We start from the raw sequence: 27,982 nt of genomic DNA, 5'->3' as shown, positions 1-27,982 counted from the left end.
TACTACTGGAAGATGCTAATTTTCAAGATCTAGGCATTTGACCTCCTTTCCGGATAATTTTCTACACAGTTTTATAGAACTGTTGTTCGTAAAATAAACTCTAGATAAAACAAACAAACAAATAACCTATTTTATCCTGACATTTTTATTCAGTTTCACTTATTGGCGGCTTGACAAGTAAGTGGTAACTAGGGAGTACAGCGTTGACTAGCCTAATTAAATCGTATTGACTACAAAGTAGCATCCTCATAAATAATGCTAGCCAGAATAAAAAGACGCTATATAAAAATTCTGAAAATACTAAAAAGCCATATGCATACGTACAATAAAGTTGCACCTTTGTAGATAACGTTTAAATTGCAGTAAAATTTATACTGACTTGGACTTTGAGTGTGTGTGTACCTGTATCGTTTGTGTGGTATGATTGGTAATTGAGATTTATATAATGTACACACAAAATATTGAAATGTATAATATAGGCCTATAAAATGTATAAAGCTGTCGCAATTTTAGTATACTTGGTATTCATACGGACTTTGAATTGCAGGAGAAATAAAAACAATATCCCTTTTACTACCTGTTTTAACAAGTTTTTGCCCTTTTGGGCCTTTATTCTGCTGTAGATAAGAGTTCGAGTTTGCACTCTTATCTGCCACCGGCGAGTCTCCTGCAGAATGACTTTTGTCGGTGGGACAGGGCGCGGCGTCCATTTTGCTTTGTTGCAGCATGGTCGGTGGGGTGACGCAAATCGTGGGAGTACCGTTATGAACCTCGGGATGCTTCTCAAGTTGAGCAGGGTCTAAACTCAGTGTTTTAACAGAAACTTGGACGTTTACTTTATCACTACTGGCACTTTCCGCAATACGTGGCAGAATGTGTTCCATTTCGGTGGAGGTATGATTGCCGGTCGGATCATCGGCTGTGTTAGGCGGGGGATGGAGGGAAGCATGACTCTCTTGTCGAGGCGGACCACCAGTGTTAGTCTCTGTTCTTTCGCCTTTAGTCTTCTCCTTTTTTATTTCATTTTCCTCAGGGACATTTGGGACCCCTACTGATCCACCAACACATTTTGGTTTAGGTTTACAAGGTATGGTCGTCGGCATCAACAGGTTGTCTGCATCTGGCTGCACACCGTGAAAAGGGGCGCCTGAATCGTAACAAGTTCCATCCAGATACGCATCTAAATCATAGTTCTCATCAAAAGACCACACGCTCCAATTTTTCTTATGTTTATGATTTTTATGAGAAATCGAACTTTCCCAGATAGGAAAGTCCATGTCAATCGACCAATCTGACATTGATTTGACAGAATCTCGTCCAGCACGATTTTTGCCAATTGCATCCAAATTGTCAGAGTCAATCTGATATATATTAAGCGACGCATTCTTTCGACTTTGTTTGTTGGATTTTGCCTCTTTAAAACTATTCTTAGAAAGAGAGGGATCTTTTTTTCTTGCAATATCATTTCTTGATTTTTGTTGAATGCCCCAATCGTACATCGGATATAAAGCTCGAAGTTCCTTTTGTCTTTGTTTAAGGTGAGCCGACGACAAACTTTCGCCTATTTTAATGGACCGAAGACCTACAACACCATCTGATGATGCACCCAGTTGTGATTTGAAAACTTTGTCTTTCTTGAAACCGTTATTTTTATCAGGTTTCACCGCGTTTAGATTTAACGACTTATCAAGCGTTCGTGCATTAATCTGTACTACGTGGGCGGGTTGTAAATGACTAGGCTCTCGAGAGGCGTAGAATGTCGTGGAGGGAGAATTGAGCGGTACAAAACTTGTAGGAGACAGACGAGCAATATTCTGCATAAAGTATCCTTCTGAAGGGGCACTGGTGGTATTTTTAATGTCAGGTTTCCCATTAGATCTCCTCCGTTTTCCTCTGCCATTCTTGGATTCAGTATTGTCAGAAATGTGCGGCAAACTGAGCTGATTTTCTGCTTTTTTTGTTTTATCAACCTCCACCGTGGAAAATGGTAAGTCATCAGAACTCGATAAATCAATAGCAATTTTGCTATTTTCTCGTACAAATTTCAAGTCTTCCGGCATATTTGCTGGTAGGAAATATTTTCGATCCACGTGCAAGTGGGGTTCTGGTTTTCTACTAACAGAACTGATACCTTCTGTAAAGACAACCCTTTGCTCAACTCGACGCATTTCACGGCGAGGGTCCCAATTATTCAAAGCGACCTGCCTGTTGATGGCTAGTTTCTTAACTTTCGGTCGTTCCGGCTTCTTTCTTAGATTCACTTGCACCGTCGGGTTTGTTGCCCCTTTGTTATAATCACGCACGACCTCTGGCGGAAGACTTCCAGAGGTAGCTGTAATAGTTCCCTGGATTGGGCGACTGCTGTTTGCCAATGAAGCTTGATGTAAAAGTCTTTTCAAGTTGTCATCGAGAACGGGAATCTGTCTTTGCAGTGGTAGAGATTTTCTAGCAGCCAAATGCTCGTTGCTTGGGTATCCATAATGTCTTGTGCGCCGTCTATCATAGAAGTCGACTGCTTGAGACAGAGAAAGTTGTTTCGCCAATGGCATGACGTCTACGTCGTCTATACATTCTATGTAAATCTGAAATATTTAAAAGCGGGGTTTAAAATCAACAATAAGCATGAAGGATAATCAGTGGTCACCTTAGTGATACACTAGTGACAGTATTGAAATATAGTTTTAGGTGTATTCAGATGGTTCTATCCCGAATTACAAGAGATATAAAGTGATGAATGGGATGAGCAAAAACCAACTGTTGCACAATTCCATAACATCCCCGACTGCGTGGAGAGGAATTATATACTTTTGTAAAACATGTTACAAAAGATGGGAAACGCCAAATACTGATCAAAAGAGGTCATTTAGTCACTAATTGAATCAAAAAACATTTTTACTTATTAAGTGCAGAATCGTACCATGTAAGTTATATGTTTACAAATACATCCCTTATAAATGAACTGTAAATTTGAATACTGCAGTTACGGACATAAAGAGTTTTAAATCTATCTCCTTTAAGATATCGCCTTTAAGGGATTTCATTGCCAGACTTCTGCAGCGGGGAGTGTGAAAGTTCCCATCATATCTTACTTAGCAAGAACTGGCCTTCTCATATTTTTGTTTTTCGAAAATATCAATTAAATACGTGTGACTCCTTCACGGTGCCTCTCATACTGTTTTTTTTTTTTTTTTTTTTTTTTTTTTTTTTTTTTTTTTTTTTAGTGAACTAAGTCCCCTAAGAAGTGACGGTGGCCTTATGTCCCACAGAGGAATGATGATGATGAAGTCCCCTTATTTGTGTGGTGTGCATTTATTAATAACCAAAAATGGACAAAATCGGCAACTGTTTTTTAGCTGCTGATAGTTAAATGTTCCAGTTAAATGTTTTGTTTAAACAAAAATGGGACTATTTGTTGATTGTAGATATATAGTTGTCTTATACTTAACTAGAACTCTCTCTAAAATATATCTACACAGAAAAAAACATCATTACCTGGCATGTTGACAGGGAACCTAGAAGATATCTCGCCGCCTGATATCACAGAATATCATAATAAATTGAATCTGATTTCTCTTCCTTTCCCTGCTTATAAGCGAAGTCACCTCTACTGTACGTTGTTAAGTCCAAAACGATATTGACATTTCAGAGCTGAGCACCTTAATACAGAAGAAAAGCCTAAATGAAAAGTCGATGCAGTTTGAATCTCAGTAGACTATATATTGTAAAGGCTTCTGTCAGCTGTGCAGAATCATTGTGCCAACCTGATTGATTGAGTTTGCTATTGTTACACCTTAGAATAGGCCCCTTTCTTGCTCCGGCTTTATAAAGTCGTCACAAGTACCGTGAACACCAAAATGCTCTCTGAGCCAAAATCAATACATCGGAAAAGTTGAAAGACAATAATAGGCCCACAATGCCGATTAAAGAAACAAACTACCAGTTGCGTGGTTTTTGATACACCCCTTTTTAGAGAGTAAACAGAGGTTGTTCATGAACTTTGTGAAGATTGTTGAATCACCCCCTTGGCCTGTATTTACTGTTGTTGGCTGTTTCTTCTCTTCTGGAACAAACTCGCTCCAAGAGGGGTCAGTGAGGAAGGTGAGCTCACTAGCAACAGGCAGAGAGCAGGATTACCCAGAGAAAACTAGTTCACACTTAAAAACGCCTTCTCTTCGTCATCTCGCGCATCCCATTTCTGAAAAGCCAGAATATCCCTACTGCAGGAGCAGAGCATGAATTAAGAGTGTCAAACAAAATTTGTCCAGGAGTAATAGGGACATTTGACCGCTTTTTCTCTTATCTATTCCTTCCATTTCTTAAGCTGCTTCTTTCCATCTTTGTTTATAATACATTTATATTTGATAACTCTTTTTCACTCCCTCTCCAATTAACGACCTTGCTACGATCTTGTGAGGGTCAGTGACGTAACTAAGTGAATAATTGATACCTGTGATACTTGATTGACACAGTCTCTTAATTAATGGATTTCACATTGTGTAGTTTATCTTGATCGAAATCTGACTTCGGTGGACTCTTTGGAAATAAACAACTTTTCATACACCACGATGAATGTTGTGGTATTTGTTTTTACTTTTCTTCCATTTTTCATATTAAATGAATCGGTGACAAAATATCAACATGTAAATTAACTATGGTCATCTTCTGTAACTTACTGTTTAACTCGTTTAACAGAATTATGAAACTTTTGCCATTAGTTTCAAACACTGAAATAGTTGTGAAAAATAAAAGGCAACAAATGATGTGTCTTTTGAAACTGTAAAAATCTTGAACTGCACCTAAATTTTGCAGTGAAACTCATGACTAATATCCAATATCACAACAGGGACCAAGTGAGGAAAAGGTACAAAATCACATACAAATCCGATTTAAACTACAGTACCTGCTTAAGATCTGACACGTTTTCCAGTACATCTGCATCATAACTGGGTTTACCATTGTCCAAAGACATTGTGGCAAAAATTGCTGCAAGACGATTTCTACAGGCAGCGAAAGTCTTGATGGTTTTTTCGCCTACGTCGGGTGACAGAGACAGATTGATTTTATCATAAGGGTTCTAATTACGACACATTTCTCATAAACCCATTTCCGCTCTTATCGAATGTATGCCTGTCGACTATCGCTTTCAGTTCCGTTTGAATGATTAGCCGGAAATTTAGCAGAAGAATATGTTTTAATTTTCACAGTATTTGGCTTATGACAAGTCGCAAAATTGCCTTGCAAACTTATTGACTAGTGTTATGCTGAATGTAAACGTGGATTGCAAAATACAGTTTTAGCTACATGTACTGTCTTATTTGCGGCTCTATTATTTTTCCTGCATCTATCCTTTGGCATGCTTAAAATATAACACTAGAAAATTATTGACATTTTGGATACTTTTTATATAAGGTCAGTCATCTATGATAGGTTAAGATTTTGTTAAAACTATTTACACCTTTGATATTGATAAGAACGGTTAACCTATATCAGAACTAGTCTACGTGTATCTGTATTGTATGTGAATACTGAATAGTAACATGTTCGTTATATACACGTACATAATTTATGTATCAATTGTTTGTTGTGTATACGTACATTTATATTACTGTTTGAATATAGCTGTAAGGGACTCACGTTTTATAAAGTTTTTTCTTAAATATTGAGGGACAACAACACAGTTCAGGTCAGCTACCTGTAACTAAAGCTACCTTAAAGTCTAGCTTTGCATAACAAGAAAAATTGTCGCTTACCGTGATTTCATGTTACTGCAGCAGTCAGCGCTTTGGCAGTTTAGCAAAGGCTACATCTCATCAAAGGTTTTAAGGAAATTTGCTGTGTCCAGACTGGCCGTAATGACGCACTTACAGGTGTATAGTTAGTTAGTACCGGTCACGCTCACCAAGAGTGAACCCACTCGTTGGGAAGGTAACTCGAGAAGAATGCTTTTGAATGCCACCTACAATCTCAAGAGGGAGAAGAAAGGAAAAAAGTAATACACAGGTGGACGTACAAGTATAAAAACTAACAATCCCACTAAAATAGAATTTTGACAAAGCTATGATATCACAGTTTAGTGAAGTTTATTTTAACCAATATTCTGCTCCATCTTTGAGAAGTGTTTTTCTATTTTTCTTTTCTTCTCCCTTGTCGCCACTTAACTGATCTCAAGGAACAGTCACTATAAAGCATAAATACGTTTTCACTTTTGTTTGAAATCTATGCAGTAGGTTGGATAAATCATATGCTCGATACATCTATTGTTGTTTTTCAATATTTATGATGCAGCTTTGTAAACAAACGCAACATGCTTATGTGTATACACCAACCTGCTGTATTTACGTGGCATCTGTGTGGATTTGTTTTATTTGTTCGCTGTTTGTCTTTCACCAACTAGAAACCCAGGGCAGGACCTACAATCATTGCTTCATTAGTTGTTGTGATAAAATTAAAGAATTTCGCATACTTTATTATAAGCGCTTGGTATCATCATGCATTCTTTTTTTTTTTATTCTAACAACAAGACAGGAACAAGAACAAGACAACAAGAACAGTGGTGTATACTTTCCGTCTGCTGCAGACGGTAAGGTTTAATAATATATGATCTTTAAAAATAAAGCACGGTACTTCATACACGACTTAAGTATATATCGAGAAATACATGCTTCATTGTTGCATAACATCCACGCAAGTTGCTAAAATACATAAAGGCAGTAGCTAATGTAGTAATGCACTAGTTGTGAATATAAAATTGTGCAGGCCCTATACACCGTCGCAACTAAAGCAATCAAGTATCATCGGTTCACCTTTCATCACTGTGCTGGATGACAATGGCATTTGTTATATGAAAGATGTGAAATAACGCAGGTTACAATATCATGTACCAAAGGAAAAATGAAGACGGGAGAAGGAGGTGGGGGGGGGGGGGGGGCAGCTGATAAGTTTTCTAAGCTTTAAAGGTAACCCCTTCTCCTCCCTCCCAAAAATAATTACATAACGAGGGAGACGCCTCAAAACCAAGCACCTCACCAATAACGCTCTAGTCTACATATGTGGCCTTAACAAAGTCCCACGCCTTTGTCAAACATTGTGAAGTACAGAGCCTTCAAATGTGGAAACGAAGTGCTAAATATGCTATCATTATTATCAATTATATTTGACAATGCGTGAGCATGCTTCTTGGCCTATTTGTATTTTGGAAATCGCAGGTTAAAGACTACAGAGTGAACGCCTGCGAATAAGCTCAAAGAGCCGAGCACTCATTAACAAATTTGACCGTTTACACGCACGCTGCGTTTTAGGTACCCTACCAGGGCGACAGATTGATTTTTCACAGATATTCACAGATATGTCTCTATAGATAAATACACAGTCATTTTGATCTGATGTCGCCTCAGCAAAAAATGTCCACAATTATACCGTGGCCCTGGTAGAGGCTATGTTTTAGGCATGGTTTTTCAAATCTCTCATTCTCTAAATCGCTTGTGGGATATTTTTTCATGAATTGTCCTTAATGTCTACTTACAACATTGGGGTCATACATAGGCATATAGTAAGAAGATCCTCATACATATTTTATCCGCATATCTTTCAGTCCACGGATCAACTTGTATGAATGCGCTCTATGTCTACTTGGTTTTCTGTCATATGCTGTAATGTTTGCAAGAGCTGCATGTTCTTCGTTAAGAACAAGCATTAACCTGCCTGTGCAACAAAGCAGAACTGCATAGATCAGGTACTATGAACTGCATAGAGCAGTAGTTATCAACCTGTTCTATTGCTGCAGGTCGGCTGTTCGGTCCGAGTATATCTGAGAATACATAGAATTTGGATTTAGCAAGAACCACCTCATCCACACTTGTCATGCTGAGGCATCTCATACGCTTTGGCATTTCCGCACGCGTCGTTAGAATCCAATGCCCATCGTTTAGCACATCGGCTGTCAGTAATGCTAACGTTGGTGTAATAGGAGCCGGGCAAGTTGGGCGTGCTGTAGCTCTTGGCCTCCTTAGGGGCGAGCACAGCGTGTCTGTGACGGATCCAAGTACCCTGAACGCCAAGGAATTGACCGAGAAAGGAGCAAAATGGGTAGACACCGCATCAGAAGTCGTGGCTGGGAAAGAGGTGGTGATTACAGCTTTGCCAGCTCCACCTCACATAAGGCAGGTTATGGAGGAAGAGGGCGTTCTTTATAAAATCAAAGAAGGCGCATGCTGGATCGACCACACCACTACAGACGCCGACGAAACTAAGCGCCTTGCAGTCATAGCTCAGGGCAGAGGATTGAAAATGCTTGAAGCTCCGTTGTCAGGAGGCCTAGAGCTTTTGAAAACTGGACTCATGACGGTTTTCGTGGGTGGAGACTCCGAAGATATGAAAATGTACGAATCACTTATTAAATCATACACAGGGTCACTGTTGTACATGGGCCCTATGGGAAGCGCAAGCGTCGTCAAGGTTATCAGCAACATGTTGTGTGCCGTTCACATGGTTGTGGCAGGAGAGTCAGCTATGATAGCCAAGAGGCACGGAATCAACCTGCAGGCTTTCTTTGATGGCATTCGAGCCTCGGCTGGGAATTCCTTCGTCTTCGAAACTGAAGCTCCTCTCATGTTTAACGGCTCTTTTGATCCAGGGTTCAAAATAGGACTGCACTGCAAAGATCTTGATCTTGGAAGGAAACTAGCGTTCGACGCCAAAGTCCCGATAGAAGTTTTGGGGCTGGTCGAACAAATTTATCGACGGGCGATGCACAAGTATGGTGAAGATGCCGGTAGCGCCCATCCACCAAAGCTCTTGGAGGATGATTTGAAAGAGCCGCTTCGTCAGGAGGGATATGATAACTGGTATTATACTATTGAAAAAGTACAAGGTGGCGGGATTGCTGTGGTGCACAAATTTGATAAAAAATAAACTGACATTACGCATGCGCTCTTAAATGGCGTGGGCTATTTCAGTACCCTTACTAATAACAACAGATATGTCATTAACTTGTTTTAATATTTATAATTAATGTATTAAAACATGTTGTAAAATAGTAATATGATACATGTTCACCCTTATTAATGATGACATTCTTCAAAAAATCCTGGTATAATCATTTGTAAGTGCACTGCACTGTACTTATTGTCACAAATTCTTCGATATTGCTGCCCCTAGAAATGAGGAATAAACAAGCAATGAGGAATAATTGAGGAATAAACGAAAGTGTGACAAAATCTTATATATATATATATATATATATATATATATATATATATATATATATATATATATATATATATATATATATACACAGTAGGTGGTTAGAGTTGAAGAGCCTGTGTAACAAATCTAAACAGAATGGCAAGCCCTGTGAACAAATATGCTCCAGTCACTGGCAGTTACAGGCCAATAAATGAACTCTTGCTTTCAGATCAAGAAGCGAACTTGTGAAAAGGAGCCAAGTCCCCGGAGTGTAATTTCATGGTGGAATCTCTCAAAATATAACTGTATCACTTAGATCACGCAACCTCAGTTGAGCGATCTATCTATGTTACCTGGAATCTTGGAGAGCCTTCACATACACCCATCGTACTTACTGGATCGATCTAACTCTGTGGAGATTGTCCCTGAATTGCATTCAGTGTAAGCGGCCTAAATAGCTGGCACGCCTACTCAAGTTGCTATGGGGTAATTAACGATAGTCAATTACCCCCTAGTTACTCAAATGGGCGTGCCAGACCATCACGCTGATTTCCCTGAAAGCAATTTAGCGAGTAGTCCGATCCTGCTAGTACGACGGGTTTATGGGAACGCAGTCTTGGACGAATAAAACAAATAAACCCAATATAGAGGTGCATTTCACATGCTCGAAGTATCAAAAAATAAAATTGAATGAATTTGAAGTTGTTATGTATTCAATTTTTTAAACATACAAGTGTATAGAACAAGTAATCCACGGCTGTCTCAATTTTACATCCACATTGTATTTTTACTATGTCTATACATCATGTAAAGAGCCTGAATTGTAACGTATGTTCCGGTAATGTCACCCTGAGCTTCAGAGATAACTTGACACTAACCTCTTCACTATAGCCTATCTTCATCGTGTCAAGTTACCTCTGACGAAAATAGTTTGACCTAGTTTATATAAGCCAATCGAATCCAAGTTTCAAAATTTTTCACCAGTTTGGTGAAAACGCTGATTGGTTGATCGTCAATCGGCAATCCTCGGCTGATTCCGCAAGCTCCATACTAACAACAAAGTTATTGTCGAGTGCGGAGACATCCGAGTAGTTCCGAGTGCATAACCCTACACAAAGAAAGCATGGTGTCTCCTACGAGTGACTACGTAAAATAATGTGTTAAGTTATCTCTTGATTCTTTGCAAAATATGAGTATATCGGAGTTGAAACCAGAGCAGTTTGAGGCCCTGCATCATTATCTACTGAGGGATGATGTATTTTGCGTGCTGCCTTATCTTTGATTGGTCCGGATTTGAACAAAGCGCGCTTTGACTCGTTCGCGTTCATTGGCTAGAATCGTTCAATGAGTCATTGAGTGCGGGCTTTAAATTTGATTGGCGGGCGGCGGGGGCAATCGAATGTGGTCAGAGGTAACTTGACACGATGAAGATAGGCTATTGTGAAGAGGTTAGTGTCAAGTTATCTCTGAAGCTCAGGGTGGGTAATGTATGTTCCGGGGCATATAATTTTAATTTTTTTATCGCGTTCTGATGTATTTTGTAGTGATTCAGTCATGGTAATTATACATGACGTAAAGATGTTTTTATAAATATTTACACTGTAACTCAAGGGGCTTAGCGTCATGGCTAATACTACGAAAAATTGTCATTAAGTTTTATATTTGCCCAAGTACTTGGTGCAATAGGAAACAGGGTTTTCTGTTGCTGACTGAAAAATATATTGTGAATCCACGAAAGTTTGACATTTCGGATACAATATTTGGACCAAGGATTGGAAATAGTTTATTTAATGCTTATTTTACTGTCAGTTGGGAGTATTTTACTCCATTTTAAATATTCAGTGACAAGCAAACTAAAAGTCTGTCAAAAAATGAACTGTTCTATACAGAAGAATATAATAATTTTTACATCGCTATACTTGTAGGAGATAATTTAAAGAACAAAACCAGTATTGACTGAATTTTCAAAGTGAGTAAAACGTTTCCACGGCTGGACATTTTGCATTTGTGACAGTTACGTATGTTCCTTTTTGGGATTAGACGATAGATCGCACAATTGAGGTTCAGGAGAGTAAAACTTTGATACAAACTTCTTCATTTGGGACCCTAAAATAATCAAGCATAGTTTGCACTAGGCCTACATATTTTAAGACCATGTGACATCATTTGCACCTCCATATTGGGTTTGGGTGTTTATTCGTCCAAGCTTGAACGGTACTACAATGCAAACTCTCTCATTTTGAGTAAGGGCTCAGTAGGAACTCGTTTACTGCGGGCCCTGGCTTAAAGTCCCTTCTGTCTGCCTTATGTGAAACCATTAAGGGAAGTTTGGGGGTAGGGAGTCGATGAGCATAAAAGCGTATAATTAATGTGAGTTAAAGCTCTCAAATGCGATATACCTTCTCCATTAAAGGAAAATTATTAGTCGTGGTGGGTTTGCCGAGCTTGAATATGCTATACAATGCAAATTTAACACTAAAGACACGTGAAGTGCATTAACGACTAAAGGAACATTTTGTAAAAGTGACGATAATGTGAAGAGAATTATTTGCTGTCATCCCTACTAGAAAAGTACTTTCCGCTATTTGCAAAGAACCCTATAAGATTTTGCCCTTCAGCAAGATTAAAGATTGATTTGTGTGTGTGTGTGTGTGTGAACGCCCATAAAGATTAATAATTATGAAGTTATGTTGACCCGCAGTAACAATACTGAAGGACATAAAGGCGGCTTCATTAGCATTTTGTTTTGGATTAACGGGAATACAAGAACAGTGGTCTCTGACGACATACATGTAGGCCTACATGTATAAACCAGACTAGACGATCAGCGTAACGCATTGTTGGTGATGACTGTCCCACTGCCACAACTACAGCAATGTCACAAAGCTGCCCACGCCAGGTGGTGAATTGCTCTTAACGATCAAATCGTGGGGTGCGGGGCAAATCATCATAAACATGCGCTCAATTTGCTTAGAAAAACGTCTCATCGTTCACCAAATAAAACACAATGATATTAAACAGCGTCTAAACATAGGCGTGAATAAATACGCCTTGTCTTAGCGGGTAAAGCATACAATGCAGCAATGATTATCAGTGTGTTCGGTCCCATGGCAAGTAACGTGGTAGGACATCTGTCACACAGCCTCAGGACTGCGCATGCACTTCCGAGTTTCAGCCACTGTACTGTATTATCATCATGCATTTGTGTATGTTAAATATAAAGTTCTTCTTATACCCAGGGCGCGGGGTATTGTATCATTGCAATATGGTAATCTGCACATCCCTTAATCATAAATTACCAGTATATTTTACAGTATTTTAACCCCGGCCTAGAAATGGGAAGTCCGCGGTCCCATATGATAAGTACAGATTTGGGTTAATCGAAGTATTGGGGTAAGGCTATGGGGCGAATGTCACCTGCACAAAGTAATTGGAAGCGTACCACGGTTCCCAGAGGACTACCACTCCTGTCACACTGGTGTGACGTCCGGTTCTATTTGTGTCACTTAAATTTTGTGGCACCGTCATTGTGACCTACATGTACTTATGCCAAGTAGTGGACCTGTTTTTGCATGCGATACCACTTAAAACGAGCTCACATCTGGTGATTTTGAAACCAAAATGAACATGAAAAAAAATATGCTAACATTCTTGGGGGTTCAATGCCGCGGATACATATTACATAACTCATCATGCAAGCGGAGCATGTTAGTCTATGTCCACAGGGGGCAGCACTGAATGCTGGAGCCGAAGTATTTGGGGTCGTTCACAATGAATTTTGTCGACCTAGCATATGCGCACCAACTCCACGGGGAGTCAAACAGATTAACAGACTAATACGCCCCTCGTTTCATACGTATTCGTGTAATCACCAGCTATTTTATGTGCTGCTCCACACCTGGAGAAGGCGTGAATGTATGATAATTTGATTGCGTTCAGCAAAACTGGCGAAAGTCCCCGCGGAGTTAGTGCGCATTAGCTAGGTCGACAAAATTAACAGTGAACGGCCCCTTTGTTGTGCACGCGTGATAAATCCGCAGAGACCTTTGACATCGATGACCGATAACATTTACTGTCTAATCCTACTACGGCAGGTTAGCTGCTCGTCCAGGGTCTGTTATCTAAGAGCATCTGTGACGACGCTTGTAATTCGGATACAGCGAGCACTGTCACATCCAAACTAACAATGCTGAGAAGTTTAATACGTTTGGGCGCTGCCACACGCGTCGTTAGAATCCAATGCCCATCGTTTAGCACATCGGCTGTCAGTAATGCTAACGTTGGTGTAATAGGAGCCGGGCAAGTTGGGCGTGCTGTAGCTCTTGGCCTCCTTAGGGGCGGGCACAGCGTGTCTGTGACGGATCCAAGTACCCTGAACGCCAAGGAATTGACCGAGAAAGGAGCAAAATGGGTGGACACCGCATCAGAAGTCGTGGCTGGGAAAGAGGTGGTGATTACAGCTTTGCCAGCTCCACCGCACATAAGGCAGGTTATGGAGGAAGAAGGCGTCCTTTTTAAAATCAAGGAAGGCGCCTGCTGGATCGACCATACCACTACAGACGCCGACGAAACTAAGCGCCTTGCAATCATAGCTCAGGACAGGGGATTGAAAATGCTAGAGGCTCCGTTAACGGGTGGCTTAGAGCTTTTAAAAGCTGGACTCATGACAGTTTTTGTCGGCGGGGACACCGAAGACATGAAAAAGTATGAGCCACTTATTAGGTCATATACGGATACTGTGTTGTATATGGGTCCGATAGGAAGCGCAAGCGTCGTCAAGGTCATCAGCAACATGTTGTGTGCCGTTCATATGGTTGTGGCAGGAGAGTCAGCTATGATAGCCAAGAGGCACGGAATCAACCTGCAGGCTTTCTTTGATGGCATTCGTGCCTCGGCTGGGAATTCCTTCGTCTTCGAAACTGAAGCACCTCTCATGTTTAACGGGTCCTTTGATCCAGGGTTCAAAATAGCACTGCACTGCAAAGATCTTGATCTTGGAAGGAAACTAGCGTTTGACGCTAAAGTCCCGATAGAAGTTTTGGGGCTGGTCGAACAAATCTATCGACGCGCCATGCACAAGTATGGTGAAGATGCAGGTAGTTCTCACCCACCAAAGCTCTTGGAGGATGATCTGAAAGAGCCGCTTCGCCAGGAGGGATATGATAACTGGTATTACACTATTGAAAAAGTACAAGGTGGCGGGATTGCTGTGGTGCATAAATTTGATAACAAATAAACTGACATAACGTATGCATTCTTTTGTGGTATATCTTTTGTGGCGAACTCTTTGGACTCATTCCAGTTATAGTGAACTCATTCAGTCAAATACGGTATTGAATAATTTAACATTGCAATTGTAACTGCCACGGAAGTGGCTTTAATGATTTTTGATGATAAAAATCCCGAAGGGTAAAAGCACACTGTACTTTTAATAATTTTCATTAAAAAATAAATGCAAAACTTCCACAACCATTTATTTTGGTCATAATATAGCAATGAGAAAATCGAAAATGTAGATCAACAATCAACCCCAGCTGCAACGTGTGTGGCTGTGCCCCTCTACCCCAGTAGTTTCACACAGAATTATGTAAGCACAACATGATACGTATCTAAATGGCCATTAAATCACGAAGAACAGTGACGAGGGTTTTAAATAATAAAATTCTCAGCCAGCATCTACTGAAGTATTAAGATGTTTACTTTTGGTCAAAAGTTTCCTTCTGTACATAATCATAATATTTACGTTTTTTACGTTTGAGATTGTCATTAAGAAATTATTCCACTGCAAAATGTTAGGACCTTCCAAAAAACTAATATGTACATGTTGAAAATAAATGAACCACTCTCTCTATCATTGCTTTGATTCTGCACTGACATAACCTTGTGTCTTTTAATGAACATAATTGTAAGTCTCATATTTGTACTCTTCAACAGTTAAAATACAGCATTATAATTGTGCTGAAGTCTCACAGTAGAACAGAGTTCCTCAGGTGCTAGTACACTCCTAATGCCAGCATATCTTTTTTCCGCTGCAGTTTATCATATCTTTTCTGTAACTCTCTTTCTCGCTCCGTTTGCCTGTTCACATCCTCTGTTAGAGACTGTTAACAGAAAAGTAAAGAAATTAAAAAAAAAAAAAATGGATCACTGACCAACATAACTCAATTACTACAAGCCATAAATAAACTGAGCATGCAACAATAAAATAAAAGAATTTTCCCTAACATTTTCAAATGGTTACACCAAATTTCAGCTAGGTGCACATTCATATTTAAGTAAATAGAACAAATTCTTTTAATCCCTATTATTTCATAAAAAAAGATGCTTCTTTGATATCTGGCAGGAGACATTACCTCCAATCTCTTAGGAATGGCCCCTACTTCATGCTGACGAAGATGAGAGAAAGTCTGTTTTTCAATGAAGGTCTGTTCCACTTGCTCCGTTAAATCATGCAGTTGTTTCATTAGAGCCTGTGCTCTAGACTGAAAGCAAAATAATTTGCAAATGGAAATGAAGTATTGGAATTATATCAATAGTGACAGGTAAGAATATAACATCATCACTTTTTATTTGATAACCAAAAGCAATATTTACGTAAGATACCAGTCAGTATATGTAACACTTAGCTTTAAAACCTCTGTGCATTAACATGAAGTTACCTGATAGCCTCCCAGTAAAATTTTTAATTTCTTCTCTATTTTTGCAGCATGCTTAGCTTCTCTGGTCATATGGCCTCTGTTGACCTGATCAGGGAGAAAATAGCTATGCTGAATAAAGTGTCTTTATTCTATATCAAAAGCATAAACACACTTTTCTAGAATTAGACATGACCTCTGGTAATCTTTGGGAGAGATAACTACGGTAGGTTCTATCACCAAAATATTCGTTAAAATTTTTTCCTGGCATCCTAAACCATATCCAGAAGTAACCAAAAATTACCCTAATATGCCGCTGGACATTAATATAGACTTAATATCAGTATTTTAAAATCTATTACTGGACTCACATTATTGAGTTGGCAATATTGCATCACCTTTGTGAAAACGAGCCAGGTGACTGGGAAACGGATAAAACTTAGATTCAAGAAATGCATTCAATGTAAAATATGCTTGGCTGACTAACCTACACAGTCATATTTATCTACATTTAATTTTCAGGAATCTGTAAAATAATAACACACAACAGCTTTCCTTACCTCTAATCTCTTCTCCTGTGACTCTATCCTGTCTTTCTTGCTGGCTAGGTTGGCCCTGGTGTACCTGTTCTGTGATGGTAGATACAGGACCTGGGAGTAACACTCCTCCCACACTTGGGTATAAGCCTCCAAAGACAGGTCCCCATGCCCCATACCACGCTTCACTACCTCCATCTCCCTACGCAGCAGCTCGCGGGCCTTCAGTAACCAAATGGTTTTTCATTTCAGATTAAGCAACAATTTGCCATCTAGACAACATATCATTTGAATACCAGAATTATCAAAACTTGCAAATTACTGAACTATGTCAACTGTGTTGCTTCAAGGAAATATGTTACACAAAAATAAAGACATAGAGAAGCAGTCTTTATTATAAATGTGTCTAACAGCACTCCTTCTCACTGCTTAACTTGAAAACCTATCTCCTCTAAAGTCAAATCATCATCTCTCACCTGCTCTAGATCACGATCATCTACCTCTGTGTATGGATTCTGCTCCAGGTATGCTAAGTGCTGGGCCTGGTTCACCACAGTCTTCTGACTGGGCACAGCTTTCTTACTGCCTGGTATTATGCCAAGCTGGGTGTCTGTGGGACTGTACACAGCATCATGGTGAAGCATGGTCAGCATCTCTTTCTTTATCAGTTCCTCTGCCTAAATTAAAGAGGGGTCCAGGTGTTTTGGTTAGTAGTATAATGTATCTTCAAAACACATCATATCTATACTATTGCTGGTCTCAAAGATCTTTCAAGCCTGGGAAACAAAAAATGCACTAAGGCATTACTATCTAAACCAATAATTATGCAAAAGCAATGAAGGTCATTTAAAAACATTCATGACTCCATACCATTCAGTGAAAAAAGGGTAACACTGCTTTTCACTGCCTTTTCTAGACCTAAAGCAAACACATCAAGATATACATGGGTGATTTACAAATAGTAATCCTCCACATCACTGCACAATTAGCATCACTAAGGCTTCATTCACATGGAAAGTCTATTTTCTAAAAATTTATTTTCTGTTTGCGGTATCTTATGATCACGGTCTGTGCCCTGAATGACCCGCGGTGTAATTACTGGCAGCGCGAGCCAGTTACTTATACAAAGCTGTAATTAATTCTCAGCTGTGCTCGCATTCTATAAAATCTCATCCTCTGTTGCCGCATCGCTTGCCATCGGATCATGACGGTCGCACTCGTATCTGTCGTGTGTATAGCTTCTTTATCTTCTTCGTCTTGTTGTTGCACAAATTCGACAAACACATTTTTCAAAGCAACCGCGACCGCCATTAACTTTCTACTGCACATGCGTCAAGGTATCAGAATCTCCTCCGAGCACAGCCGAGAATTAATTACAGCTTTGGAAGTAACTGGCTCGCGCTGCCAGTAATTATGCCGCAGGATATTCAGGGCACAGACCGTGATCACAAGATATACTGCAAATAGAAAATAGATTTTTAGAAAATAGGCTTTCCATGTGAACGAAGTCTAAAACTCACAATGACCTCATACAGATGCACCAACCTTCTGAAGTTCTGTAAGAGGGGGATCACTTGGTCCAGGGGGAGGTCTCATAATGTTAGCATTCACATCAGCTGGCCTGGGTAATTCTCTCTGAACTGCCTGGGACCGCTTTAACAGCTCCTGTTGCCCTTGAAAAACAAATACAAACATTTCATATTGGAGTGTGTGCTCTTATGAATTAACTGAAAAAAATATAATGTTACCATATAATGTCACTGGGCTACTTTAAATAGGACTTACCCTCATCAAGTTCCTCAATTGGCATGAAAGAAAATGTTCACCCCATGCCTGACTCATCATTTAAAATATGTCTTTAAAAAAATTAAAATTTAAAGGGAAAGAGTGAATAGGAGAAAGGAGGGAGAGAATTTTACTTGTCATAATGCTGCATCAATTTTCCTAAAGCATCGTGACTGGGATTGAATAAAATCCCTTTAATCCCCTCATCTCATCTCTGTTTCTGTTTTATAAACTTACTTTTGGCCTCCATTTCTGCATGTCTCATTGCATCCAAGTCTGCCTGGTCATGTATGAATCCTTCCATCTCATTCATGTGTTGATCATTTTGTTGCAACTCATTTTCAGGAAGAACAATTTCATAGTCGTTTCTTGGGGCAGGTAAGGAAGAAAGACCCCTTTTCAGTAGATCTTTCTGATTTTGCTGTAAAAAAAGTATGCAACTGTTGAACAGAATTAACAAATAACTGAGGTGTTATGGGCATTACTAATTTAACTATCATTTTATCAGCAGATTATGTTAAGTTAGCTAAACAAAGCTTTGAGATGTAAACAATGAGTATTCAGAATTCATCAAAATTTGTTTGTTTAAACATATCATTTAGGCCTATACTGGACCAGCACAAATACCATAAACGAACAGAAATAAGTATATATAAAAACCTGTGCAAAGTTTCCATATTCTTGTTGTTCATCAAAGTCCATATCTGGGTTAATTCTCAGGTTGTCTCTGGAGGGTGTGGTCAGAGGAGTCTGCCCCTTGCCTGGGGTCATACCTTGCCTGGGTGTGGCACCCACTGAAAAGGATAAACAAACAAAGTCTTGAAATTTATTGCATATTTATGTTCACAACTTCAACTGTTTGTTCACAACTTGTGACTTGTCTATGGCTTTCATTCTTCTTTTACATCTTAAATTGCTTCCATGAGATTTGACAACAAAGCCACTTGATTTGTTCTTACAGGTGACCTTCTTCTTTTACTGAATTTCTTTTAATTTTACTGAAAAATGCAGCACATTCCACTTCAGAAGTTTTAAGGAGAAGGAAAATAAGGCGTACCTCCTTCTCTGCCAGGAGTTCTGAAGGGTGTGCCTAGCACTGTGTTGGGAGTTTGAGACACTTGTCTTTTTGGGGTGACACCACTGAAGTCACTCTCATGCAGTGGAGTGTTCATCCCTCCCTTCAAGGGGGTGTCCACCAAGGTAAGAGCCATTATGTTCTGGGCTTCCTGTAAAGAGGAATCTACTACTTGACACATCTAGGGAGATGAAATGCAGGTACCACAATCAACCATACATTTAAATGAGTCATAAAATTTCAAAACATACAAAACACAAGGCCAATTTTGCAGACTAAGGCTATTTTATTTTCTATTTTTTGCACTTACTTTTGGACAATATTAGACCAACACTACTTATCACAATATTTTGATTAAAAAATTTAAAGGAAGGAAGAAAAAGCTACTGAACATATCTGACAATATCTTACATGTAAAATTGTATCTTGCTGTGCTGGTGTCCTGGGTGTCCTCAGATTTGCAGCATTTGGTGTAACAGAATAATCAGACAGAAGAGCTTTGGATGCCCCATCCTGGATACCTGCTTCCTCTGCCTGCTGACGGGCATATTCACTTGCCTGGCCTAATTTGACAACCTGAATCAGAAATACACAAGTTATGTGATTGACAATGAGGTAAATAATAGAAAATGGCTTTTTTTGTGGTGCACACAATAATTCAACATACCTGTCCCATGGATGCAGAAGGATTATTCAATGTAACTTTTTAGACAGTTCATTTGCAAAAAAATTGCAATTATTGAAAATATTTAGAATGTAGATCTATGTGATTTTCACAGAACTGCAGAGCTGGTACTCACATCTTCCAGTTCTTGGTCTGAAATCTGGGGTGATGGCAGCACCAATTTGCTTCTTTTTTTCACTGGTTCAGCAAATCTAGGAAACAATGTGTACATTTCATCAAAAAGCAATCCTATTGTCCACATCACTGTAACATAAAGATATGCACTTGTGGCAAAAAATTACTGACAGGAAACTTTTGGTTTTTCTGGTGCACACACAGTTTCATAAAGTTCTCTCCACTTTTTGGGTACAGCAAGGCCGAAATCTTTCTTTGATATGTTTTTCTTTAATAACAACAAAAGAAATGTTTCAGATTACCCAATAAGCCCTGAAATTCAAGCCACTTAGGGAAAATTCATTTCCATTGTTTTAAATAAATAACGTTTGTTAATTTAAACCTAATTTTAAAGAAATGTAACATTGTACTTGAAAACTACCATTTCTTATGCCAAGGTTTTTTAAATACTAAAATTCATTGTTTTGTATACTTACTTATTTTGGCTCATGATGGCCCCTGGCAGATCATTTTCTTTGCGATTCTTCTGTTTTTCTTTGTCTTTCTTTCTTTCCTTTGCCTCTTTATTATCTCTCCTCTCACCCTCAAATTCTTGCTGCCGCAGACGTTTGAAATTTGGTGCCAGAGGATCATAGGTTTCATTAGTTGTATCATAGAAACCTGTTGATTGTAAAATGTTTAATATTGATTCAATGTGAAAATGATGAACAGAAATGCCCACATGGTCAAACAGACTTAAAATTGTACATAAATATAACAGAATTCCAGTTACTGTCAAAAATATTCCACTATGTATCATACTGAGAGGTGCAGAATTAAATGTATAATTGATAATTTGTATTGGAATAGAACAACTCTGAATGCTTGTATTTAGAAGTATATGAGGGTTATTACACATACCAGCTGCTGGTTTTTTCTCAAAGGGTATTTCAGCATTGTAATCAACACCCCTCTTTTTCCTCTTTCTGTCTTTCAACCTGGAAAAAATTAAGAGAGACTTAAAATTACTAAATAAAATAACTGAAAGGTAAAATCTATTAGACATAGGGAATCAATTACTTTGATATTCATTTCAGACTTTCATTACCTGTGATAACCCCTAAAAATTTTATGTACAAAATCATGGTAATCATTTTGCGATCTTTTGTTGCAATAATTAAAAGGTATTAATTTCTGAGAAATGTTACATATTCATTTCTGTGCATTGTATTTGGAAGGAAGAGAACTCTTGAAATATCCAGAAAAAGGAAATATGTTGAAATCAACTTACTGAATACCAGCTGCTCTCAGCTCTCTCCTCTTCTGAAGAGCTGCTAAACGTCTAAAACAAATATTATGTGGGATAGTTATTTTCCATTTCAAATTTAAAACTGCCACTTAACTCAAACACAAAACATACGACTTATGTACTGCAACACCATAATACTTCTTTTCAAATAAAAGGCAACTTTTTTGAAGGATTCTTTTCGGATATTTAAAAACTAACCTATTGAAAAGCACTTAAAGTGTGTTGATATTCTACAGCGTACCTGGCTTCCTCTAATTGTTTCTCTCTGGCTTTCCTTTTGGCTTTCTTGCCTTGTGTGTTTGCCAGACGTGCTCTGGCCTCAGACAACATCTCCAGCTCTGAAATTACAAACAGTGTTTACCTTACACATTAAATTGCATGATGTAAAGACTGATTAACTAAAAATTGGACTAATTTTCCTGCAGTTTACCTGCAAATAAAAGAACTGAAAGGGTGTAAAATTCTGACTGTCATTTAATGTTTCAATACCTCATTGTCACTTCATCCACCTTGGCTTTTGATGCAAAAATCCTTATCTTATCAATACTTATAATTATAGAAGAAGTAAAAAGCACACACCATCTTCATCCATATCTATAGGATCTGGTCTGGCAGGCTTGGTCTCTGGGTTGGGGTCAATTTCACCTGGTTTCAACTTCCGTGGATCATCTGAGCTCTCTTCTTGTTCTCTGTTTTGTGCTTTGTCTCTAAAAAACACATGTTTTACCTTATGATCCAGGTTAACTACTGAAAATCTATATACTGAAAATGATTCCTTTAAAAACATGATAATAACAGTGCAGGCTTTTTTTGTGGTTTTATCTGTGCCATGTTGTTTTTAATCACACAAATAAAAGAAGAAAACCTACTGAAGATAATGAACAAGACTATGTTTCATCATACTGTTACTACATCACCCTGTTCACCAATCAAAATATTAATTCAATACTTACAGCAAGAATTCATAATGTTCCAAGCACTGTGCTGCTGTTCTTCCTATAATTGGTGCAATAGTTCTCCACTGTGTTGGCATCAGTTTGGCCAAATGTAACAGCTTCTCTTCTTCTTCTCTGCTCCATTCTGTTTTCTTGATGCTTGGGTCAAGCCACTCAAACCTACATATCATAAATTTAGCCACTTAAACCTACGTATCAAAATTGAAAAATTCCTTTTGTACTGAATACCATTTTGCACAGAAACACAGCATGGAAAATTTCTAAATCTATTTACTTATCAGGTGAAATATTAGAGTATCCTTGTTCATATCTTGTAGGATTAGGCGAATAAGGAGTTGAATGTATAATGGTTATGAGGACACAGAATAATACAAGAAAGGATGCATTTTCTTTATATATTGGAAGATACATTTTCTATCTTCTACCAGTATTGCATCTGGGTTCTGAAAACTTGGAGACAGTGGCCCCCCCAATTAAACATTGGGAGGCTACAAAAACTCACCACTGTTTTCAACGCTTGATTGGCTTAATGGCACAGCTCAGATGCAACACTGCTACATAAACATCTTTAAAATTTCATAACTAAGTAAATGGTAGCATTTTGCTGTAACCCATACTTCTTCAAAAGACCTAGGTTGTACACCTACCATCTTGCTTTGCACTGTTTGGCCGTTTTTCTGTGAAGCAATGAAGCAATCCTAGCCCACTGGTTCTTGCCATATTTCATTACAGCTGCCTTAAGGATTTCATCCTGAAATTCACATATGAAGCACAACTATTGAACTTAGCATATATTACTACTTTATTGACCTTTTCAGTCCCTGAAACAGAACACAATCCAAACTTGCCTCAATTTGTAGCCTTAAGGGCCATTCCCAGACCCTATCGTGCTAACTTTGGATTGATCTATCTCTAAGGGGATTCTCACTAAATTTCTATCAACTTAAGCGACTTAGATGTCTGTCACAAATACTGAAGCTGCTAGGGGATAATTAATTATCATTTAGAAGCTACAGCAGGCGTGTCAGACATCAAACCCACTTAAGCTGAAAGCAACTTAGCAAGATACCTTCTTTTTGGAAAATTAGAAAGAAAAATGAAGAGATAAAGAGATAGGTTAAGAAGTGAGCATGTAAGTGTCTTTCAATTTTGTATTTCCCCATATAATTTACTGATGCACCAGAATCCATACAGCCTTAAACAGAGTTCAAATATAGTCCAGCACTTTGAATTCTGTTTGTGACTTTGAAAAGTACTTGAAATTGCTATTAGGCTTGAAAAAGGTTTGCATTTGGGCCATTCCGTGGTATTTTTTTGCTGTTATGGAAGGACATTTGACACTTCAAATGAAAACATTTTCAAAAGTAAAAAAGTTACAAGGTCCATTTTTTGTATGTTTATTCTTCTATATGTAAGTTATAATTAGGCAAAAAATTAGGTTTAAAAAATGATAGTTACGAAAAAATTATAATAAATAGCGTCTCGGAAGAACGTGAAATGGACATGGAATTTTCAACTTCAACACTAAAATTCTGCTCTGTCTGTGTAGATATTTTAAAAGTCAAATCAAAATAAGAATATTTGATTATTTCACTTTCTCAGTGTATAAAAATTTTTCTGGAAAAAAAATAATAAATTTGAAAATTTTGCACATAAAAAAATCAAGTAGGTGTCATGGAAGGACGCACCTCGGAAGGATGTTTTGTCCATTGCTAAATAAAATGTAAAATAAGGCTAATAATAAAATTTTATGAATACATACCAGCATAAGTTTGATGAATAATATCAAAGGTAAACATGTCCTTCTATGGTAATATATTTCATCTTCAAACAGGTTACTAATTTTGACTATAATATAAGTTCTCATCTGCTCTGATCATCTTTAAATAATATTGGGACATTTTTAGAGAAAATCTTACCAAATCTATTAATTATAAATATAATTAATTGTCTAAATTATAATAACTTCAAAATTATTCATTCAAATGAAATGTTTCTTAGTTTAAAAATGCTTCTATATATAATAATTGTGAATTTTAAGTTCAAGATTATCTTGAAAGACATGAGGGTTTAGGGCTCATTGGTCACATGACCTGTTATGGTCCAATCAAAATGCCTCATACGTGCTTCCACTGTGCTAGGTGTCATGTTTAATGCTTATATATTTGTATTTAATTTCTTATTGAAGTGGTTCTAAGCAAAAATGTTTTCATATTTTGTTGGCCCCTATCATGGTTGAGGAGAATATGAAGTTATAAGTTTTTAGCTTTTGTAGTTACTGAGAAAACTTAAAAAATAGGTATCAAAATCGTCACGGAAGGACAAATTGATATTAATTAATCCATTATTTTATAATCAAATTATTTTTAATCTAATGCACTTGACTAAATGTAAGAAATAAGTTATATTTAATGTATTTAGCCTTTATTGTTTAAAATGATCTCTATTATGAAAAATATATCAAAAATAAAAATGTCCTTCCGCGACACTATTTTATAAGTTTTCCAGATAAAAGTGTCAATAAAATCATAATTAATCATCAAAACCTTAAATTTCTTTTGGATTCTGGTGTCTTATGGTGTCTGGTTTCAGAAATTATAAGTTTTATAAGTAAGATTCCTTTTTCAAATTTTGAGGTCTGCGGACCAAAAACCACGGAATGGCCTATTTCACCATTTTTGTCCTTGTCAAAATTTTACTTCAAACTTGACACAAATACAGACAATAAATCAAATAATTCACAGATGGGGATATAACATTTTAAAACATCATTACTTTTCATCATCAATGTATTAAAAATACAAAGTTTAAATGAAATGAGTCCTTTTTTCTTTGGTATCATGTAAACTTTAGAATAACTGTACATGTATTAGTGTTTAACTTGCCTGGATCATTAGCTAAAAATCCCTGAAAATAACTTGAATTAGAGCCTTGAAAGTCCTTGAAAGCCAATTGTTCTTATGTTTCTGTATGAATCCTGGCCAGTGAATTTTGTGATAGAGTTGTTGGAATGATTAAATATAATAGAATTCAGTGGTACAGTACAGTTGTATGGAATTCTGAACCCTTTAAAACTCAATTCATGGTTAAGTGTACATGTAAGAACTAATTTTCCTATAAATTACTGCACACGACACTCACTTTTAAAAGTAAAGATATTAACTTTTGCCTAGCTTAGAAAAGGTGGGGAGATTATCATATAATACACAACTACTGATACGTATATGAACACAGTAATGCTGGAAGAGGTTTAGTCAAGCACATAAAATGTTATGCACAATACCAATTCTAGCATTACATTTCAAGTGTTTTTAATATTTAAATTTGTAGGTGCAGCAAACTCTTCTGGGAGCCTCAGTCTGTAATAAGGCCTTAATAAGTTATTTCCAATGGATTTGGCTCAGGATTTGATTCAGAAGTCAATTCAGACAAAGATATTGAAGATACATGAAACAAATAGTGCTTTGCCAAAGATCATGCAGGTGCAGGACAGGAAAGAGAGAGAAAAAAAGATTGCATTCATATTACTACTGATTTGATTTAAAGAGACGATGTCTGAGATTTTGTCTGAAGGAAGAGACTTTATGTGATTTTATAGACTAAACTTATCTACTTAATGACGGTTCTTTTGAAAAGCATCTTACCTGATATTAACAATTGTTTCTGGATTTATATTTAATTTAATTAAGATTTTTTTAAAAATAGAAATAATCGTGAATCTTGGATTGGGTAAAAAAGACTATAATAGTGAAAAGCTGCCTTGACTCCAAGAATAAGGTGAAAAGTTCTTTCACAGGACTGGTAATAATTTTCTTGATATGAATCATGTAACAATTGATATAAGACACACTTATGATTGTTTAAATTTAATATTATAATATCTTTATAAAAAGTTTTTTTGAGATGTTTTTTTTTCTTTTGTATTATATTTTTTTCATTCATATCACATTATTACTAGTAAACAGTTCAAAATATATCACTAATCTTTTTGTTTCAACCACAATTATTATTTTACCAACCGTTGGCCAAAGTGAGCTCTTAGATGGAAACCCAACGTTGGGCAAACGTTTGCATTGGTCAACCAAGGCAACGTTGGGCCAACGTTGGCCCAACGTTTGCATGCTATCTGGGACAAATGAGAAAATGTACAAAGTGGTGAGATCAAGAGGAAGGGAGAATCGGAATATTGGAAGACCTGTCCCTGTACTGGAGCATATCGAACTTTTTTCAAACCCCAGAACAACAGTGAACCCCTTTTTAAGTGCACGGGAGTGTAAAATATCGAATGTTGATTCTAATTATAGTTCACAGCCTGTAGATCAGTAGATTAACATGATATCAAGCAAACTTTTTCTAATAAAACAACATACCTCTGTGTTTCTCCAAACACCTCCTTTAATATTAATACGCGGCATTTTGGTAAATAATGTTGAACTGCGATTTTTGGAATCACGCTTCAACCTCTAAACAATATGGCGCTGTCCGATCTCGATATTTCACGCGAGAGAACATCAATGCGCACAGCAAACGCATTATCTTCGCGCTTCAGTTCGTTGTTGGTAGACTAGGCCTAATAAAAAATTAAAAACAGACCTTGCAAATTAAAGAGTGGACGGTACGGTTTAGAACTATGATTCAGTTAGTCAAAATTCTCATTTGAAGAGGGGAGCATTGGTGTGAATCTGATTTTTTTTTTTCAGAAATTGAAGGGGGGAGGTGTCAGCACCTGACCCCTCCCCCCCCTGCGAAATCCGCCAGAGATGCACCAAAATGACAATGAAGGAATTACAGTGTATACGGAGACTACAATTGATCGATGGACACATCCAGCTGTATATTGTGTGAGGACAGAAAGTGGCAAGGGCATAGGCCTATATATTATGGAAAGGAAAAGGTCACGGCGTCATTCAACAGAGCAAGTGTGGAGATGATGAAGGAAAATGATTCTAAAATACAGTGTACGTCCATTTAAATGAAACAGTATACTAGTATATCTTAGATTACAGAGAATTTTTGGGCTGCAAACTACCGTGAAATTTAAAGGGAAAACAAATCTTCGTGGGCCTATGAGTTCCATATTTCACAATTAATGCATTGTAAACAACTCCCAGAAATATAATGAATTTTATTAAACAGCTTAATACAAAAAGTTTTTTTAGAAAGAAAATCTGGTGAAATCTGACCTCAATGAAAAAAAGCCACGTGGTTTCAGTGTTCTATTCAGAAACGATCATGGTCCCCGATTTATTAGGCAAACAGACAACGATGTTTTGCTGTATACTGTGGCTTCCTCAGAGGTCGTGTGGTATTCTAACCTGCTAAAACCAGTTTGGTGTTCGCTAAGACCCTGAAAAACGCGTTCAGGTGGCAATTTACCCCTCATTCTGAACGGACGGGGTGGGTTTCGTCTAGTTGCAACAGCATACCCCGAAAGAAAGTGAGTCCTGTACTCTGGTGGTAAGATTTCAATACATTGGGTGTGGCCCCTGTGTAGATACATCAGTCTGATCATTGCACTATAAAACTGAGGACCGTTTCGTTTGGCGCAATTATCTGTCTGGTAATGTCTGTCTTTTTCGCGCCATTCTACCACATATTAACAAATTTGTAAAGCACTGCGTAGCTCATTTTACACACTGCAAAACCGACCACTTGCATGCAAAATTTCAAATTCTTCTATGCAGAACTTGCTGACATATGAATACTTTTTTGACAGAGCCATGCT

At 37.7% G+C, this 27,982-nt stretch overlaps 3 protein-coding genes across 5 annotated transcripts; 1 reads left to right on the top strand and 2 right to left on the bottom strand.

Annotated features, from left to right (window-relative positions):
• Positions 1 to 124: 124 nt before the first annotated feature.
• On the bottom strand, positions 125 to 6,473 carry LOC106167041 (uncharacterized). 3 transcript variants are annotated; one of them, XM_087001944.1, is made up of 4 exons: positions 6,327 to 6,473; positions 5,751 to 5,963; positions 3,493 to 3,656; positions 125 to 2,582 (listed from the first exon to the last, which is right to left on the bottom strand). In XM_087001944.1, exon 4 carries the CDS (start codon positions 2,547 to 2,549, stop codon positions 510 to 512), a length of 2,040 nt encoding a protein of 679 aa, XP_086858070.1. In that variant the 5' UTR covers positions 2,550 to 2,582; positions 3,493 to 3,656; positions 5,751 to 5,963; positions 6,327 to 6,473; the 3' UTR covers positions 125 to 509. The 3 variants fall into 3 exon arrangements, with proteins under 3 accessions (XP_086858070.1, XP_086858062.1, XP_013401166.2); XM_087001936.1 differs by lacking the exon at positions 3,493 to 3,656; XM_013545712.2 differs by lacking the exons at positions 3,493 to 3,656; positions 6,327 to 6,473 and having other exon boundaries at positions 5,751 to 5,972.
• A 6,896-nt stretch (positions 6,474 to 13,369) lies between these two features.
• Positions 13,370 to 14,419, top strand: LOC106159375 (uncharacterized). Its single transcript, XM_013535645.1, has one exon. The coding sequence runs from the start codon at positions 13,370 to 13,372 to the stop codon at positions 14,417 to 14,419; it is 1,050 nt and encodes a 349-aa protein (XP_013391099.1).
• A 221-nt stretch (positions 14,420 to 14,640) lies between these two features.
• LOC106167065 (cell division cycle 5-like protein) lies at positions 14,641 to 26,807 on the bottom strand. The gene is made up of 19 exons (XM_013545763.2): positions 26,628 to 26,807; positions 22,905 to 23,008; positions 22,255 to 22,416; positions 21,881 to 22,008; positions 21,543 to 21,639; positions 21,284 to 21,334; positions 20,914 to 20,990; positions 20,490 to 20,673; positions 20,015 to 20,090; positions 19,626 to 19,790; positions 19,197 to 19,365; positions 18,800 to 18,933; positions 18,377 to 18,560; positions 17,900 to 18,027; positions 16,831 to 17,031; positions 16,379 to 16,576; positions 15,843 to 15,926; positions 15,537 to 15,665; positions 14,641 to 15,284 (listed from the first exon to the last, which is right to left on the bottom strand). Exons 1-19 carry the CDS (start codon positions 26,670 to 26,672, stop codon positions 15,177 to 15,179), a joined length of 2,424 nt encoding a protein of 807 aa, XP_013401217.2. The 5' UTR covers positions 26,673 to 26,807; the 3' UTR covers positions 14,641 to 15,176.
• Positions 26,808 to 27,982: the final 1,175 nt, after the last annotated feature.

This window comes from Lingula anatina, chromosome 1 (genome assembly GCF_051362555.1).
Source record: "Lingula anatina isolate TDL-2025a chromosome 1, LinAna3.0, whole genome shotgun sequence".
In the NCBI taxonomy this organism is placed as follows: Eukaryota; Metazoa; Brachiopoda; class Lingulata; order Lingulida; family Lingulidae; genus Lingula; species Lingula anatina.
This window is presented reverse-complemented; position numbering and strand designations above follow the sequence as displayed.

What these genes read in the sequence shown, in the direction of transcription:
- LOC106167041 (XM_087001944.1), bottom strand. Translation starts at nt 2,549, where the DNA reads ATGCCATTGGCGAAACAACTTTCTCTGTCTCAAGCAGTCGACTTCTAT.
- LOC106159375 (XM_013535645.1), top strand. Translation starts at nt 13,370, where the DNA reads ATGCTGAGAAGTTTAATACGTTTGGGCGCTGCCACACGCGTCGTTAGA.
- LOC106167065 (XM_013545763.2), bottom strand. Translation starts at nt 26,672, where the DNA reads ATGCCGCGTATTAATATTAAAGGAGGTGTTTGGAGAAACACAGAG. An exon ending in CTCTTACAGAACTTCAGAAG is followed by an intron (nt 17,032 to 17,899) that starts GTTGGTGCATCT and finishes TCTTTAATTTAG; the next exon opens with GCAGAGGAACTGATAAAGAA. An exon ending in CACAGGAGAAGAGATTAGAG is followed by an intron (nt 15,927 to 16,378) that starts GTAAGGAAAGCT and finishes CTCCCTGATCAG; the next exon opens with GTCAACAGAGGCCATATGAC.